This window comes from Eleutherodactylus coqui, chromosome 10 (assembly GCF_035609145.1).
Source record: "Eleutherodactylus coqui strain aEleCoq1 chromosome 10, aEleCoq1.hap1, whole genome shotgun sequence".
NCBI lineage: Eukaryota > Metazoa > Chordata > Amphibia > Anura > Eleutherodactylidae > Eleutherodactylus > Eleutherodactylus coqui.
The window spans coordinates 118,380,288-118,396,575 of record NC_089846.1 but is presented as its reverse complement, the minus strand read 5'-3'; the positions used below and the strand labels follow the sequence as shown (position 1 = coordinate 118,396,575).

The following is a 16,288-nucleotide window of genomic DNA, read 5'->3' as shown; positions in this document are numbered from 1 at the left end:
TAGATAAATATTAGATAGATATGAGATAGACAGATATTAGATAGATATTCAGAAATAGATAGGTAGATATGAGATAGCTACAAATGAGATACATAGATATTAGAAAGATACAAGATAGATATCTGAGAAGAGATAGCTAGAGATGAGAGAGATAGATAGATAAATATGAGATAGATAGATATGAGATACATATGAGATAGATAGATAGATATGAGGTAAATATTAGATAGCTATTTAGAAATGAAATAGATAGATATGACACAGCTAAAAATCAGATAGATATTAGCTAGACATATGCAAGATAGATATGAGATGAGATAGCTAGAAATTAGATAAATATATAGATAGATATTAGATAGATAGATAAATATGAGACAGGTAGAATATAGAGATTTTAAGACAGATAGACAGCTAGTTAAAATGAGCAAGCCTCCAGTGACAATCTGCTCCCTTTCGCTTGGTAATACGCTGCCTGGAGAGTCTGTACTCCTGACTAAACACAGATGCCTGACTGGTTTTTGCTGCTTGAAGTAAAATGCCCTGTAGCTATATTCCAACACTTCTGAAGAATTAATTTGTGATGTTGTCCCCATCTGTTATTGGCCACATTTAAAGCACTAAAGGTAGCAGCAGACACAGATGTAACTTTGCTTCCCATGCTAGGAGCAGCGCTGCTGTGAAGAGGAGATTTCATTAACTGCATTCTTCTCTTACCAAGATGCATTTAGTGCTCCTGTCAGTTTCCCTGTGCCTTCCCCATCGCTTGTTCATATATTAGTCACTACATCCACAGAGCAAGCTGGAGATTAGGGTATGTGCAATCATACAGCAGATTCCCAGACTTTCTACTAGATGCACAGCTGAGTGAAGAATCCAGACATGCCCTCTGCAGGAGCAGCAGCAACCACATGAGCGCACACTAGAGCAGAATGCCTCCCAGTCATCTGCATGGAAGCTTGGATTTTATGAATAGGAATGCCTTCTTATGGAGTGTGAAGTCCTCCTGACTGACAATGCATGGGTTAAAGAGGAACCTGAGACAGGGAGGAGGGCAGCACCTACACATCACTGCCTCCTACTCTCATCAAGATGCTGCAACTATGGTGTTGGTGGGGAACACATTGGCACCAAGGAGGCTAGTGTGGGCAACTAAAGAAGTCCATCTCTAACTCCTTACTGAGTCCAGAAGACCTGCCCACTGCTTGTGAACACCACAGCAGTCCCTGTAGAGATCTAGTTTGGTCCTCATAGCCCCATACAACTGCACAGAGATGATGGAGGTGAATAGGACCTGTCTTGACTGCTGGACACCTGGAACAGCTGGACCAGAGAGAGAGGACCAAGCCTCCCCGGGGCTGACCACTGCTCTGGCTGCTGTCCTCATCTTCACCATCATTGTGGACATCTTGGGCAATGTGCTGGTCATTCTGTCAGTCCTCAGGAACAAGAAGCTCCAGAATGCTGGTGGGTACTAAACATTGGTGGGAGGGTGTAATGTGCAGTGACCTATAGATAATGACTTGTTTGGCATGAAAAAGACTAATACATGAAGTTCCAACATCTTAATGGTAAACTGTGACTCATATTGGTTGTTTGAGTCTTTGCTAACTTTTGCACCTTGGATTATTTCACTTTTGAGGGTTAGAGGCAATTCAACAGCAAACAAAATATAGTAAGGTGACATTAGACTAAAGCAATGACACAAGCGTATAATGGATCATAGAGGGTGCTTCCAAAAATAGGCTAGATACATACGTTATTATATGCAAACTATTTTGTAATTCATTATTGATGTTGACCTGTATGTTTGCTGAGTCGGCTGCTATTCTGGTCATATTATTTGTAGTAGTTGTAACCTTCTTGAAAGCTCCTATGCATGCGAGGTGTTTGTAGCAATGTGTCACCACTGTTTGTGTCACTTCAGTTGATGTATGGTCTCACCAGTGAGGTGACATAGGGGAGGCTCCTGTGACAGCACGAAGCAAATCAAGGTCACATAGGTGTTCAACTGTCTACTACATCCTAAACTGATGATACACTTGAGAGATTGAGGATATATCTGTACATATATCCATCTGGATGATTTTATGTAAAACATCCTAACATCAATAAGATAACTGGAAATACAATTTCTAGGTGCCATTATGTGAAAGAAAGCTAATTCTGGAATTTCTTTTTGTATCCCTTATGATGGTTTTATTGCTCAGTTTATTTGTTTTACCCACATCAATGGCCAATTTTACTGTAATCTAATTCCTCTAGAGAGATTATATTAGAATGGGAGAGATTAGATTTCTACTTTCCCAATGTTTCTTTTTAAGGACATCTATTTATAAATGAGGATGTCGTCTTTATTTAGGAATAGCTTTTTCATATTGTCAATAACAAGTCTATTAAGGCTGGCTTCACATGGGCGTATTTGCACATGCAAGATTTGCGCATGCAGTGCTCAGAGAATAGAACCCATTGATTTCAATGGGTTTGTTCACATGTACCTATTTTTCCTGCACATTTCAGTTGCACAAAAAAAATGTAGCCTGCCCTACTTTCCTGCGTACCAAAATTCCCCATAGAAGCCAATGGGGATGTGCAAATGTGCATTTTGTGCTAGGAAATGCATGAAACACTGTGCAATTGCGCAGGAAAAAGAAGAGATCTGGAACTCATTAAACTAATTAGCCATTACAATTAGTATGCTTTTATTTCCGTGTCCAAATGAACATCTCTTGCGTGCAGAAAGAGTATATAAAAATACGCCAATGAGCATGCAAAAAAAGCATAATTCATTCCGCAAATAACGCTATGGTCATGCAGACGCAATTATGCATATGCTTGTGCGAATGGGGCCAAGACTTTACATATACATTTTTTGTTTTATCATTGTTTTTTAGTCGATGTTCATATTGGCATTATCACCATTTTACAGGAATTCCTAATTTTCCTATAAAAACAGCAAAAACTTTGACAGAACCCCTACAGATCCCATTGCAAGTCAATGGAGTCTCTGGGTTGACGGATGGATTTGCTGCACAATCAATCAGGCACTCATTATTTCTTCCATTATAAACACAAGCCACATTATTAGTGTGAGCAGAGCTTCTGCACAGATCAGTTTTGACTACTAAATTTGTGGGTAAATAAACAAACATGTAGGTCTAATATGCCAATAGAGTTCTATATCTAGAATGAATCTACAATTTATTAGTTAAGCCTTGTCCGTTTTAAAACGAATCATAATTCCAAAGATTGTGTTCATAATTTATAGCCCGGGTTCCAGCTTACTGGTGATATTGTAACAAGCTGGTGGTGGCAGCATATATATGTGTGGGAATTGCAAAGCGCTGAGTGTTAGAACGGAACAGGAGGGTGATCTGAGTGTCCGTTCTGCGTGTATGCAGAAGCTTGGGAAAGCTAGGTACAGATCCACCTGTATTCTAAGAACTCCACGCTTGCAATACTGCTAAGGTGATCGATCGAGGTTTGGCTGTGACAAATTGATAGTGATGAGTGTGCTCAAAGTAGTCGATCGATAAGTAATCGGTGACAGAGGCGGGAACGATAGGTATCATCCCTCTCTCTGTGACAAATTGTTGGCAGTGGTGAGATGTCTATGGGAAATATCTAAGGTGTCAATCCACACTGGTGAGCTGAGCACACTTTTTTGCTTTTTTCCATTTTTGTTTTTTCCTCCCCCCATTTAAAAAATCATAACTCCTTTATTTATCCATCGACGTCGCTGTATGAGGGCTTGTTTTTTGCGGGACGAGTTGTATTTTTCAAAGGTACTATTTAATGTACCATATAATGTACTGAAAAACTTAAATCTTTCAGTGCAACCTGTTTCTACAACACACAAACTGCAGCAAAAATGATATGATAACTTTGTTCTATGGGTCGGTACGATTAATATGATACCAAATGTGTATAGTTTTTTTTTTTGCTGTACTACTTGTATATTTTTTTAAAGATATTTCATTTTTTAAAATTATTTTCTGTCTCCATCTTCTGCGCACAATAACATTTTTATTTTTCCGTCGATAAAGATGTGTTAGGGCTCATTTTGTGCGGTACATCCTGCTGTTTCCATTGGTACCATTTTGGAATACAAATAGACTTTTTGATCGCTTTTTATTACATTTTTTCTTGGCAACAGTGTGATCAAAAAAGCGCATTTTTGGTGGGTTTTTTTTTCGGACGACGTTCACTGTGCGCAGTAAATAATGCATTACTTTGATAGATTGGACTTTTCCAAACGCAGCAATACCAAATATGTATTTTTGTTTTATTATTTAGATTTTTTTTATTGTAAATATGGCAAAAGGTTTTTTTTTTTACTTTTATTACTTCAAAAAAAAAAAAAATTAATAAAACTTTATTCTTCTTATTTTTATTTTCTTTTTCAGTCCCCAAGGGGGACCACAACTAGCGATGATTAGATCGCTTATGCAGTATGATGTAATGCCATAGCATTAGATCATACTGCATTCTGACAGGCAGCCTATCAAGCCACCCCATGGCATTCTGCCATGACAGCCCTGAGGTCTTTCACATGGCTCTCCCGATCTCGCCGCGGGGGGGCCGTAATGGGACCCCTAAAAATCATTTGTGGGATTTGAATGCCGCTGTCAAATTTGATTGCTGCATTTAAAGGGTTAACAGTCCCAATCGGCCGAATGGGGCTGTTGCTCGTAGGTGTCAGCTGTCATAAACAGCTGACACCTGCAATGTATGGAAGGAGATAGCAGCGCTATCTCCCACCATACACTACCTGCAACGGCAGGACGTAAAAAGACTATAGCGTGGTCACTAAGGGGATAATATCACTATATCACAACCCTTATATCATGATGGACAGCCGATAGGGTGCTTGTAACCAAGACATACAACCCGAGAAGCAAAATACAATTACAAGGAAACAATAAAAAATAATAACTAATAGTGCAATAAAAGTCCAGTCGGCGGTTCAAACCATGCCGTTCATAGGTTTGGAGAATATGCACCCAAAATGCCTCTCTATCCTGAAATTTGCGATGATGACCTCCACCCCACAATGGTTGATGATTAACTTTTTCAATACCGCAGACTTGTATGGAGGAAAAATCTACTTTTTGAGCCCCCCAAAAAAAGAAATAGGATGAAGCAGCCAATACATTTTTTTCTTCCAGCAGGTCTAATATCAGATATATGTCTTCTTATCCTAGTTTTTAAACTGCGGACAGTCCATCCAACATACTGCTCTGATATCATGAGATAAACCGCGATAGTAGCATTACAGTTTTATATATTGAGCTATGCTGAAAGTATTTTTTTGCGATACATGACGTTTTTTGTAGTGGGAACAACAAAGCAACAAATACATCCATTATGCCCAGATTTCACACAGCCTGAATTGCGAATTGTGGACGTTTTAATTCAATGGTCAATAACCATACTAGGTGATAATAAATGTCGCAAGGTGCGTGCTTTTTTAGCTACAAATTTACAGCCTGAATCAAGAATTCTGGCAAAATCCCTGTCAGCACGCAATAAAGGAAGATATTTCTGCATAATTCGACAGATCCATCAACACTATGGGGTTGAAAAAAAATCAACATGCCCCTCCCATTATAACATGGGTGTGGTTTAACATTTAACCCTTTCCAATCCAATTTGTATCCTGGTATTCCTAGGTGGCTTACTCTTTCTCTGCTGTTATACAACAGTGCTATCTGCTGGCTGAAGCCAGTACTGCATGAGGTGACACGTTGGATAGGCTCAGACAGCAGAGAGGCTGGAAATATACAGTAAGAGAACCCCGACGGACGTCTTCCAACATCGGAGCCGTACAGCCTTAAATCATAATGTCTTCAGACGTTAGACAGTGGATTGGAAAGGGTTAACTCAGTACGCTTTTTTTCAGCAGAAATTTTTTTGAGCCCTGGACAACATCCATTTTGGGTAATTGCAATGTAATCTCTCCAGAACTTTTGGTTCCTCCAATTGACAGGCCAAATGAGTGGAACAATTTCGTTTGGCATGCAGGAATTCTCACACTGGGGCACTTTTAAACACATGAATAGGATGACGAGACATGCACCATTCATGTCTTTTATTCAGCGCATTGAGTATACATCCACAAAGCAGGGAGAAAAAGTAAGTGAACTCTTTAATTTAACCCCTTAACACTACAGGATGTACAGTTACGTTCTGCAGCTTCAGGGTATGTACGGAGGGATATCGCTGGTTGATCCCACTCCATACATCGCAGCTGCCGGCTGTTTCTTATATCCGACACCGGCAACAGCTCCGATAAGCCGCACCGCTCATTGGAGCTGTTAACGCTTCATATGGCGCTGTCAATTCTGACAACAGTATTTAAATGCTCCAACCGATGTTCGGGGGTCTCATACGCCCCCCCCTGCGATGAGAGCGTAGGTTGCCGTGCAGTTGCCATGGCAACAGGGGGCTTTCCGAAAGCCAACGCTGGACTTTTTTTTCCTGATATGCTTTGGTATAGATTCTTTTCAATTGTATTGAAAACAATTGTTGACTACACTCTTGAATTCAACGACATAGACATTATGTTTGGCAGCATATAGAATACTAACATTTCTTGTGAACAAAGCAAAACTACCATTTGATCATGAAATAGTTTTTCTCTAACAATGGAACAATTGTGATGATTGTGGTTATCAGTTTTTAGAAATCCATAAAAGGTATTATTGTTTTCTGCTCAGTCTCTCGGTGTATAGTAATGTGACGATTGAAGGGAGGCTAATCCTAAATGTAAAATATGTAATAACATAGGCAGTTGCATGTGTAAATATAGCCTTGTAATAAGTAATTATAATGATTCTATTGTGCATTATATGTGCATAGCTGAACTTGTACTAAGAGGGAGCAGGGATGAAATTGCCATTTGGCTCGACTCACAATATGTTATGCTTGATTTGCATTGAGCTACAAGTAAACCTCATGCATTATCTGAGTTTAAAGCATTACCAGACTACAGTAACCATATAGTACTAGAGAGCCTAAGGAGCTGCAAACCTGAAGTAGAAAGCTTATACAAAGTAAATCTAAAAGTACATCCCCACAGGACTCCTGCAGCAAAAATAATCAGAAACAAGAGTGCGTCAAAATGCACGTGTTGCACGCTGATCTACTATGGGCTTTGCAGGGGATTTCACCCTCTCGCTTGAAGGAATTAAATCCACATGCTGTGGATTTGAAATCTGCCCTGCATCTTAAGTTATACAATTTACGTGGATTTTTTTTCACAGCATGTAGATGAGATTTAATAAAATCTCATTTAGGGTGACTACCCACTACAGTTTTTTTTCCCTGCGAAATTCGCAGCGTTTTTTTTCCTGCAGGGGTCTATGGGACTTGTAATGTTAAAATCGTGATTGCGCAAAATCGCAATTTACCGTGAAATCCCGATTTTAACATTACAAGTCCCAATAGCTGAGAGCTGTCCCTGATTGGTCCCTGCTCTCAGCCAATCAGAGGCAGCACTCACTCACCCATTCATGAATTCATGAATGGGTGAGTGAGAGCTGCCTCTGATTGGTGAGGGCTGTGACCAATCAGAGGCAGCCCATTCAGCAGGCGGGGATTTTAAATCCCCACCTGCTGAATACTACAGAAAGCAGTTCAGGAGAACTGCCGTCCGGCTGCGGCTGAACTCGGGCTGCAGGGAAAAGGGGAGTATAATTTTTTTTTTATTTTTACACATTTCAGGATGCTTTTCAGGGAAGGTCTTATATTTTTAAGCCCTTCCCGAAAATTCATTCCACGCTCGCCGGCAGCCCATTGCTTTCAATGGAGCTGGCTGTATTGCCGGCTCCATTGAATTCAATGGGCGAACATCGTTCTTCTCTGCCACAGCTGTTACAGCTGTGGCAAAGGAGAATGATCTTTATAGTATATGTTCTCAATGGGGTCGGCGCTGTGGCCCTATTGAGCGCATATATAGAACACAAGGAGTCGCAGAACGCAGATAGGCGCGTTCTGCAAATCGTTCTGTCTTATAATTTATAACATATCCGCATAAAAAGCGGACATGTGACCGATCCCATTGCGAAGCCATGGTTCTATATATGCGCATATCGCATGCGCAAATCGTGTGAAAAAACGCCCGTCTGACCGAGGCCTAAGTATAATGCTGCTGTACATATTGAGGCTTTTCCACATGTGAATCTGCTGCAGAAAATCCAGAGCATGTAACACTATGTAGATTTACCCTTACGCTAAAACTACATAAGAAATGTTGTCACTCTATTGTGGTTGCAAAATCACAGAAAAAAAACAAATTGGAAATTTGTATCAAAATTTTAGGTTCCATGTGTTTTTTCTTTCAAGGACAGGGGTCTGGAAGCTTTCCTAAAACTTGGAGTTGCATTTCATTTCTATAATTTGTCATGACGAGTTAGGCTGCTTTCACATCTGTGTCCTGGGTTCCATTTTCCTGCTCCATTCGGGGATCAGAAAAAGAGAATCCCCTGGCTGTGAAGAAGTGCTAAAAAAAATACAGGGGAAAAAAACAAATTATGTAAGGAAAATATTAAAACTGCCAAAGAGGAAGCTGAGAGACTGATTGCCAAAGAAAGCAAAAATAACCCTTAACTATTCTTCAATTATGTAAACGATAAAAAAGATTTTGCACTGAGAGCACTGACCGCTTAAAAAATAATGCAGAAGAAATCATGGGGGGTAGGCAAATCTATTAAATAGTTTTTTCTCAAGTGTATTCACGAAGGAAAAAAAATGTCACACGAGATGCAGGGGGATGAAACGAATCCACTAAATATCACCTGCCTAACTCAGGAGGAAGTGCAGAGTCGGGTAAAAAAGATTAAAATTGACAAATCGCCAAGCCCAGATGAAATACACCCAAGAGTTCTAAGGGAACTAAGTGATGTGATAGACAGACTGCTATTTCTTATATTTAGGGACACTATTGAAACTAGGGTTGTACCACTACATTGGCATATTCCCAATGTGGTTCAAGTATACAAAAAGCGGGCCAAGAAGGGAGACTGGTAACTACGGGCCTGTAAGTCTCACTTCCATAATTGAAAAATTTTTGGAGGGGTTTCTGAGAGATGTCATCCTGGAATACCTCAAGGAAAACAATGGTATTACTCTCATCAGCATGGGTTCATGAGGCTAGATCTGGGAGAGTCTATTAATCTTGTATATCTGGATTTTTCGAAAAGCATTTGACACCATGCCGCATAATAGGGCTGATATATCAAATGAGACAGCTCGGTCAGGGCGAAAACGAATGTATCTGGGTAAAGAACTGACTCAGAGATAGAAAGCAGAGGGTGGTAATAAATGTTTCGTACTCTAATTGGGCCACCGTTGCTAGTGAGGTGCCACGGGGTTCAGTATTAGGCCCCATTCTGTTCAATATATTTATCAATGACCTGATAGGGGGGCTGCACAGTAAAATATCCATATTTGCAGATGATACAAAATTATACAATATAATCAATACAACGGAGGACAATGTACGGCTGCAAATGGACGTAGATGAGCTGGGGGCTTGGGCAGAAAAATGGCAAATGAAGTTCAGTATTTATAAATGTAAGGTTATGCACATAGGCAACATGATAAAACGAAACTATTGATTTTAATGATTTTGATTTCCTTAGCGATATTCTTGCCCGTAAATAGTGCGGGCGAGAAAAAATAGGACTTGCCCTATCTTTCCTGCATGTAGTTAATACAACATGCAGGAAAGATCGGGCAGGACCTATCTTCCCGCAGTTTTTTTTAAACTCACGCGCTATAGCCCAAAAAAACCCCTTGGTCCCTGCGCAACTATGCTCCATACCGGCGAGCACAGTTGTGCGTACGTGCCTATGTTTTTGCCCTGAAACAGGCCAAACATACTGTGAAGTGACCAACATGCATGCATAAAATTGTACGTGCTATTTACAAAAGCAACTGTGTAGCCATGAGAGCTGCTGATTCGTATTGTATATACTGTATTATATAAATGTTTCTGGCACTGAAGTGGTGATTATGGGGTCAGGCATTTTTATCAGTGATCCCATTGAAAACCTAAGCCATTTCTCCCCTGCTTAAAATTTCTCTTTGCACAGAACACTATTTGTTTAACAGCACAATAAATGTAGACATGGTGGTCCTTTATATAACTTTATCAGTTCTCCACCATCAGTATATAAACAAAACATCATTGAGTTGCATTTTTGTAGGGTCAGTTACATTGCCTAGCACAATAACCAATATTGTAGCTGAAGTGTATGTCCGCCTTTTAAAAAACATGGTGTTTATAGATCCAACCTTGTGCTCATTAATACATCTTTATAGTGGTCAGAGTTTAATTTTCCTGATACAGAGATCAAAATATCCTGTATAGACATCCAGTTGAATGATAACATTTTGATCGCCTGCAGCCACCACTAGAGGGAGCTAAGGTGCTTAATAAAGTACTTAACAAAGACCCCTATGTGGGTCGAAATGCTGAGTCGTATATTTATGCTAGGAAAATAAAGACTTTTTGATAACTTTATACCAAATCCCGTCACCTTTCTACATATTCTGCTTAGGTGAGTAATGCATAGTGTTTTATTATTGCATCAGTGTACAAATGTATGCGTACATGCCTGATCTCACTCAGGTTGATAGAATTTTTCCTTTAGCACAGTTTCATTGCAGGGGATTTGCAACTCTATATCAGAAAACCAAAATTCCAGTTCATATAAAGATATATATCACAAGTTTTTAATTTGAAAGGTTGCAAGAAAAAGTAAGTGAACCCTTTGGAATAAACCTGAATTTCTGCTTTGGTTGCGATTGTTACCTAAGCCACAACTATACACAAACACAATCTAACTAAACTAATTATACACAAGCCTTTGTACTATCCATGTCTTTTATTGAGCACATTGAGTAAACATCCACAGTGCAGGGAGAAAAAGTAAGTGAACCCTTTAATTTAACCCCTTAAGGCCGCCTGCAGATGGCCGGGTCGGATCCCCTGCGAGAATTCTGGCAGCAGGATCCGACCCGCTCCCCTGCAGGGACCAGTGCGGCTCTCACCAGCTCCCGTGGCTCCGGCTCTGTGATGTGCCGGCTGCCGGCCAGCCCGCGCATGTGCAGAGTGGAGCCGACCCGGCAGTACTGACATTTTTGTGTGGGCCTCTGCGAGACCTGCACAGAAATAGAACATGCTGCGATTTGTTCTTACATCTGACAAAAGCAACAGCTCTGATAAGCGACACCGCTCATTGGAGCTGTTAACCCTTTGAATGATGCCGTCACTTCTAATAGCAGCATTTAAATGCTCTGGCCAATGTTCGGGGGTCCCGTACGGCCCCCCCCATGATGAGAGCGTAGGTTGCTATGTGGTTGTCATGGCAGCTGGGTGCCTTCTGAAAGCCCCCAGGGTTGCCATTGCAGAGTGCCTATCAAGCCATGCCCGTGGTGTGGCTTGATAGATTGCCTGTCAAATCTTGGTATAATACTATTAAAGTAATGCGTTATTCAGCCCGCATCGTCAGAGAGTAAAAAAGAATGCCAGAATTGCCCTTTTTTTGGTCACCTTGTAAAAAATGCAATAAAAAGCGATCAAAAAGTCTTATGTGTTAAAAAATGCCAATAGAAAGTACTGGACGCCCTGCAAAAAACAAACCTTTAGACAACTATGTCGACCGAAAAATAAAAAAGTTATGGCTGTCAGAAGATGGCAACAGAAAATAATTAAAAAAATTTAAATATCTTTGAAAAAAATAATAGTAGTAAGCAAAAAAAAAAAAACCTATATAAATTTGGTATGGTAGTAATTACACTGACCTATGGAATAAAGTTATCATGTCATTTGCAGTATGTACACCGTAGAAACAAGACACACCCAAACATGGCAGAATTTAGTTTTTTATCCATTTCACTCCACTTAGAATTTTTTTTAACGTTTTTCAGTACATTATATGGTTTATTATATAGTACCATTTAAAAATACAACTCGTCCCACAAAAACCAAGCCATCAGACATCTACATCGATGGATAAATATTAAATAAGTTATGCTTTTTTAAAAGGGGGGAGGAAAAAACGAAAATGGAAAAAAAGGGCCACGTGCTTAGGGGATTACTAACCTGTAGATTCCTCTTTAGCAGCAATCACCTTCATCAAGCATTTTCTGTAGCTGCACATAAGATATACACAACATTGAAGAGGCATTTTGGATCATCTCCCCCCTCCCTGCAAATGTGTTTCAGTTCATTGGTATTCCTGGAATACCTTGCTTCTACAGCCCTTTTGAGATCATGCTACAACATATCAATATGGCTAAAAGGGTTGTGCAGTTGTAAACCCACTGCAGTGGCCCAGCTTGGTATTGCAAGCATTAAAGTGAAAGGGAACTTTGCCTGCAATACCAAGCCTGGCCACCTGCGGTGGAAACAGAGCGCTCTGCTTCCTGCAGAAATCAGCTTAGTACATGAGTGCATTGGCCCAGTGAACAGCTGATCAGTGAGGGTCCCAGATAGCAGACCCCCCCGGATCTACTATAGATGAGCTGTTCTGATAATAGACCATCCATAGTTTACAACCTGACAACCCCTTTGACTTGGCCCTTCCCAAACACAAATTTTCTTTCTCACCTCAGTTTATTCAGTTGACTATACTATTGTGTACTTGGGGAAAAAAAAGATGGAAACAAATGGAATCAAGGTCAAAGTTTGCTTCATTTAAGTGAATGGTTCCATTTTCGGGTATCTAATAGAAACCTCCGGCCAGAAAACTTTGCAGAGAACTTTAGTGCAGTGTGAACCTATCCTTAGTCTGTCAGATTTCGGTCCTGCTAGAGTTATCTTGCCCAACTGTAATTGCTGTTATTGTGAAATGGAAACATCTAGGACCACCAACAGTTCAGCTATTAATCAGTAAGCCACACAACCGTTCTCGGCTGCAACACTCACCAAGTTTTCAATTACTTCGGGAAGCTACATCAGAAGAGCAAGTCTGGATCGTGTTTCCATGGCCACATAGCTGCCTATGATTCTGAGATCTCCACGTGTAATAACATGTGTTGGCTGGAGGGATGCAACAGTTAATTGAACAATGGACCATTGTGAACACCTTTTCTGTAATGATGCATTTCAGTTTACTAAAAGCTTCTTGTTTGGAAGGAGGTAGAAACGTCTGTTTGTATTCGTTACTGTATTATAAAACAACATCACAGAATTGTCCTTTCAAGTTATAGTCAACACTTCGGGAAAAACAGTTGCCTGTTTCACCATGACAGTATTCTTGTTCACAAAACAAGGAAAGTAAAACGTTGGCTTGGTATGGAAGGAAATCTGACATCAACCTTATAAGACAGCTCTAAGATAAAGCCAGGACTTATCTCACACCATGGAGCTGAAATCTTGGTGCCATGTTCAAAATTCTACTGGAAAACTTTTTAGAAAAAGTAAAAACTTTTACAATGGTAAATGCTGGAAGAGTTTTTATATTGATGCTCGTGGTTTGGAAACGAGATGTAAAAAAAATAGATACGGATATGACCATGGACATAGCTATAGGGGATGCAGAGGTAGGAGTCACATCCAGGCCTTGGAACCATGTGGGACCCAAATGTTCCCCTGCCACATGAGAAGACAGCAGTATTATAAACAGCACATGGTTACTGAGGCTCTGTTATAAATTTTGCATTTTTGGGACTCAGGAACTTCTAATTACTCCTCTGTGTGTAATATATGGGAAGGCTCCAAGTTGGCGGGTTTCCCGGGGTGGAGAAAGGGCCCTCCAAGACTACAGGAAATAAGAGCTCTACAGTTAGGTTGGTAGTAAAGTCTGGGAGACTACCAGGTGCTGGCAGTTGACGAGAGGGGCTCCTCTTTCCCCAGAACAGAGGTTGGGGGCTTTGAGGAGTGTCCCAACTTTGGCTTCTGCACTTTAGAAAGTGTCCACAGTTGCAACCCTACATTATAATTAACAGCGGTTGGTGGCAGGAGCCAGTGAAATCACCACCCATAGTTGCAAAAACAAGAAACCCAAATTTATTGGATTACAAGTCATCCGGAGACCAGAGGTAATTGCTATTTCAAACGTTAACAGTCCCAATTGCCTGAAAATAATATAAAAGTTCAGTCCTTTTACGGTGGAAACTGGAGAATTAGGCGGGAAAGTCTCTTTAGTGCCGGAGTATAGGGAATATCAGGGACCATATACTCCGCCCTGGTACTCACACTGTATGGTAGCTTGTGCAGTAAATTCCTTATCCTCGGTCCGAGGAACTCAGCAATATGGCGGCGGAGGGCACGTAGCAATGCTGGACTCAGGAAAAACTTCAACAGTCTGGCTTGTCTGGTAGCAGAATGGAGTTCATCCAAAGTCTGTCTGCTGCTACTGTCTTCTACCAGCAAGGGCAATGCACTTCTTCATGACTGGTCCGGAAGCCTTGTTACAAGAAGCTGTTGACCGCTTAGGTATGTCTGCATGCTTGCACGGGATCAGTTACTCTGCCCACACTTTTATCAGCTACTAGAGATGAGCGAACATGCTCGTCCGAGCTTGATGCTCATTCGGGTATTACGAGAGAGAAAGAGAGAGAGAGAAAAACCTCGGCACCCAGCGGGTCCATTGCAAAAATGCCCGGGTCTCCCATTTACTTCAATGGGGTTCATTACTCAAATAGAGCTCTCGAATATTACGAAAAGCTCGACTCAAATAATGAGCACCCGAGCATTTTGGTGCTCGCTCATCTCTATCAGCTACCTATTTCCTGTCCCAAGTGCCACGTGACCACGGCTGGTAATAGCACCAAATGACTTTTATATGCATATACAAGTAAACAACACATTTATCCTATTATACCTCTCCGGGTGACATTGTCCTATGGACCAGGAACACTACATCATAGTAACATTACATAGTAACATAGTATGCTAGGCTGAATGAAAACAATGTCCATCTAGTTCAGCCTGTCTAAACCTCTTCCTTGTTGGTTAAGAGGGAGGCAACCTTCCTGACTCCACAATGGCAGATACATTCGTAACAAGTAAATAGTGCTTAAACATGAAAAACCACCACCTCTATATAAATATACAGGGTGTGGACAAAAATATTAAAACACCTATGAAATTCTTGGGATTTTAATCATTAGCGTTGAGCTGCCCATTTGACCCCTGCTTGCCTGAGAGCTTTCCCGCCAAATTTATGTTTACTTCACCTCTTGCCCTGCTCTGGGTGTTTTTGGGTGCCAGCTGGTAACATGTGTCATATTGCCTCCACTTAAAATTGGTCTCTACATGTCTTATTGAAATATGATTTAGAATCCCATGTAACTTAAATTGTTTTTTCAGGGACAATACTACTGATGACTTATCCTCAAGATAGATCATCAACAGTTAATTGGCTGGAGTCCGGCGCTCAGAACCCTGACCGATCATCTGATTGTGCGCCACTGACAGCGCGGCAAATACACAGGGGTCAGAAGGAGCGGAAGTCTCGGCTCTGACCTCTGTGAAGCAGCCGGCGCTTGTAACTGCAAGTGCAGATCTTATTGAAATTAACAGGAGCCATGTCTGAGGATAGGTCATCAATAGTATTCTCCCTGGAAAACTCTTTTAAGGCATGTATTTCATACGGTGTTTCCATATTTTTGTCCACCCCTTGTATATATGTGTCAGTATACTTCTGGGTCTATAAAAATACATTTTTTTAAAAAAGTTTATTTTTGTAATATATTCCCATAGAACTCCGAGTACAAAATTTTGTGTCCAGCAGAGCCGCACTGGAAAAGCACTCCATAGCGTGATATTTTTTTGTACCATCATTTATTTTTACAGATATACATTTGTGGATAGGCCATGTTTTTTTACCTGAACAAAACGTCTCCCTTATGCCTCTCTGTCTATGTAGTACTTAGGGGAGCGCTGAGTTAGTTACTGCTATAAAATAAAAAGATATATTCGTGCATGAATCAAAGAGTATTTCCAAGCACAAATTCCATAGCACATCTGAACAGCCATGTTTTATTAAGGACCAGGAGTCGAAAAAACATACACTGAATAAACAAGGGTATTGAATAAGCAATGCTACAGGCTTGTGATGAATAATTAGGTTTCTTATGGGTTTTTGCAAAAAAAGTAAAGAAGGATCAAACACACGTCTGAAATCCGGATGAAAGTTGTGTGGTTGACCTTTGATTACCAAACCTCATCATGGTACACAACCAACCGCGGGACAACCAATTTGGTGCACGTAACCACACTTAACCCTTTCCAACCTACTGTCTGACATCTTCCTACATTCTGATTGAAGCTTGT

The 16,288-nt window shown here is 40.6% G+C and overlaps 1 protein-coding gene across 1 annotated transcript in view; it reads left to right on the top strand.

Moving 5' to 3' along the window:
* Nucleotides 1-953: 953 nt before the first annotated feature.
* Nucleotides 954-16,288, top strand: part of GPR50 (G protein-coupled receptor 50) — a 180,593-nt gene continuing 165,258 nt past the window's right edge. The window contains exon 1 of the mRNA XM_066581776.1: nucleotides 954-1,464. Coding sequence (XP_066437873.1) covers nucleotides 1,272-1,464 — 193 coding nt within the window. The 5' untranslated portion in view covers nucleotides 954-1,271. The remainder of the gene's footprint in view (nucleotides 1,465-16,288) is intronic.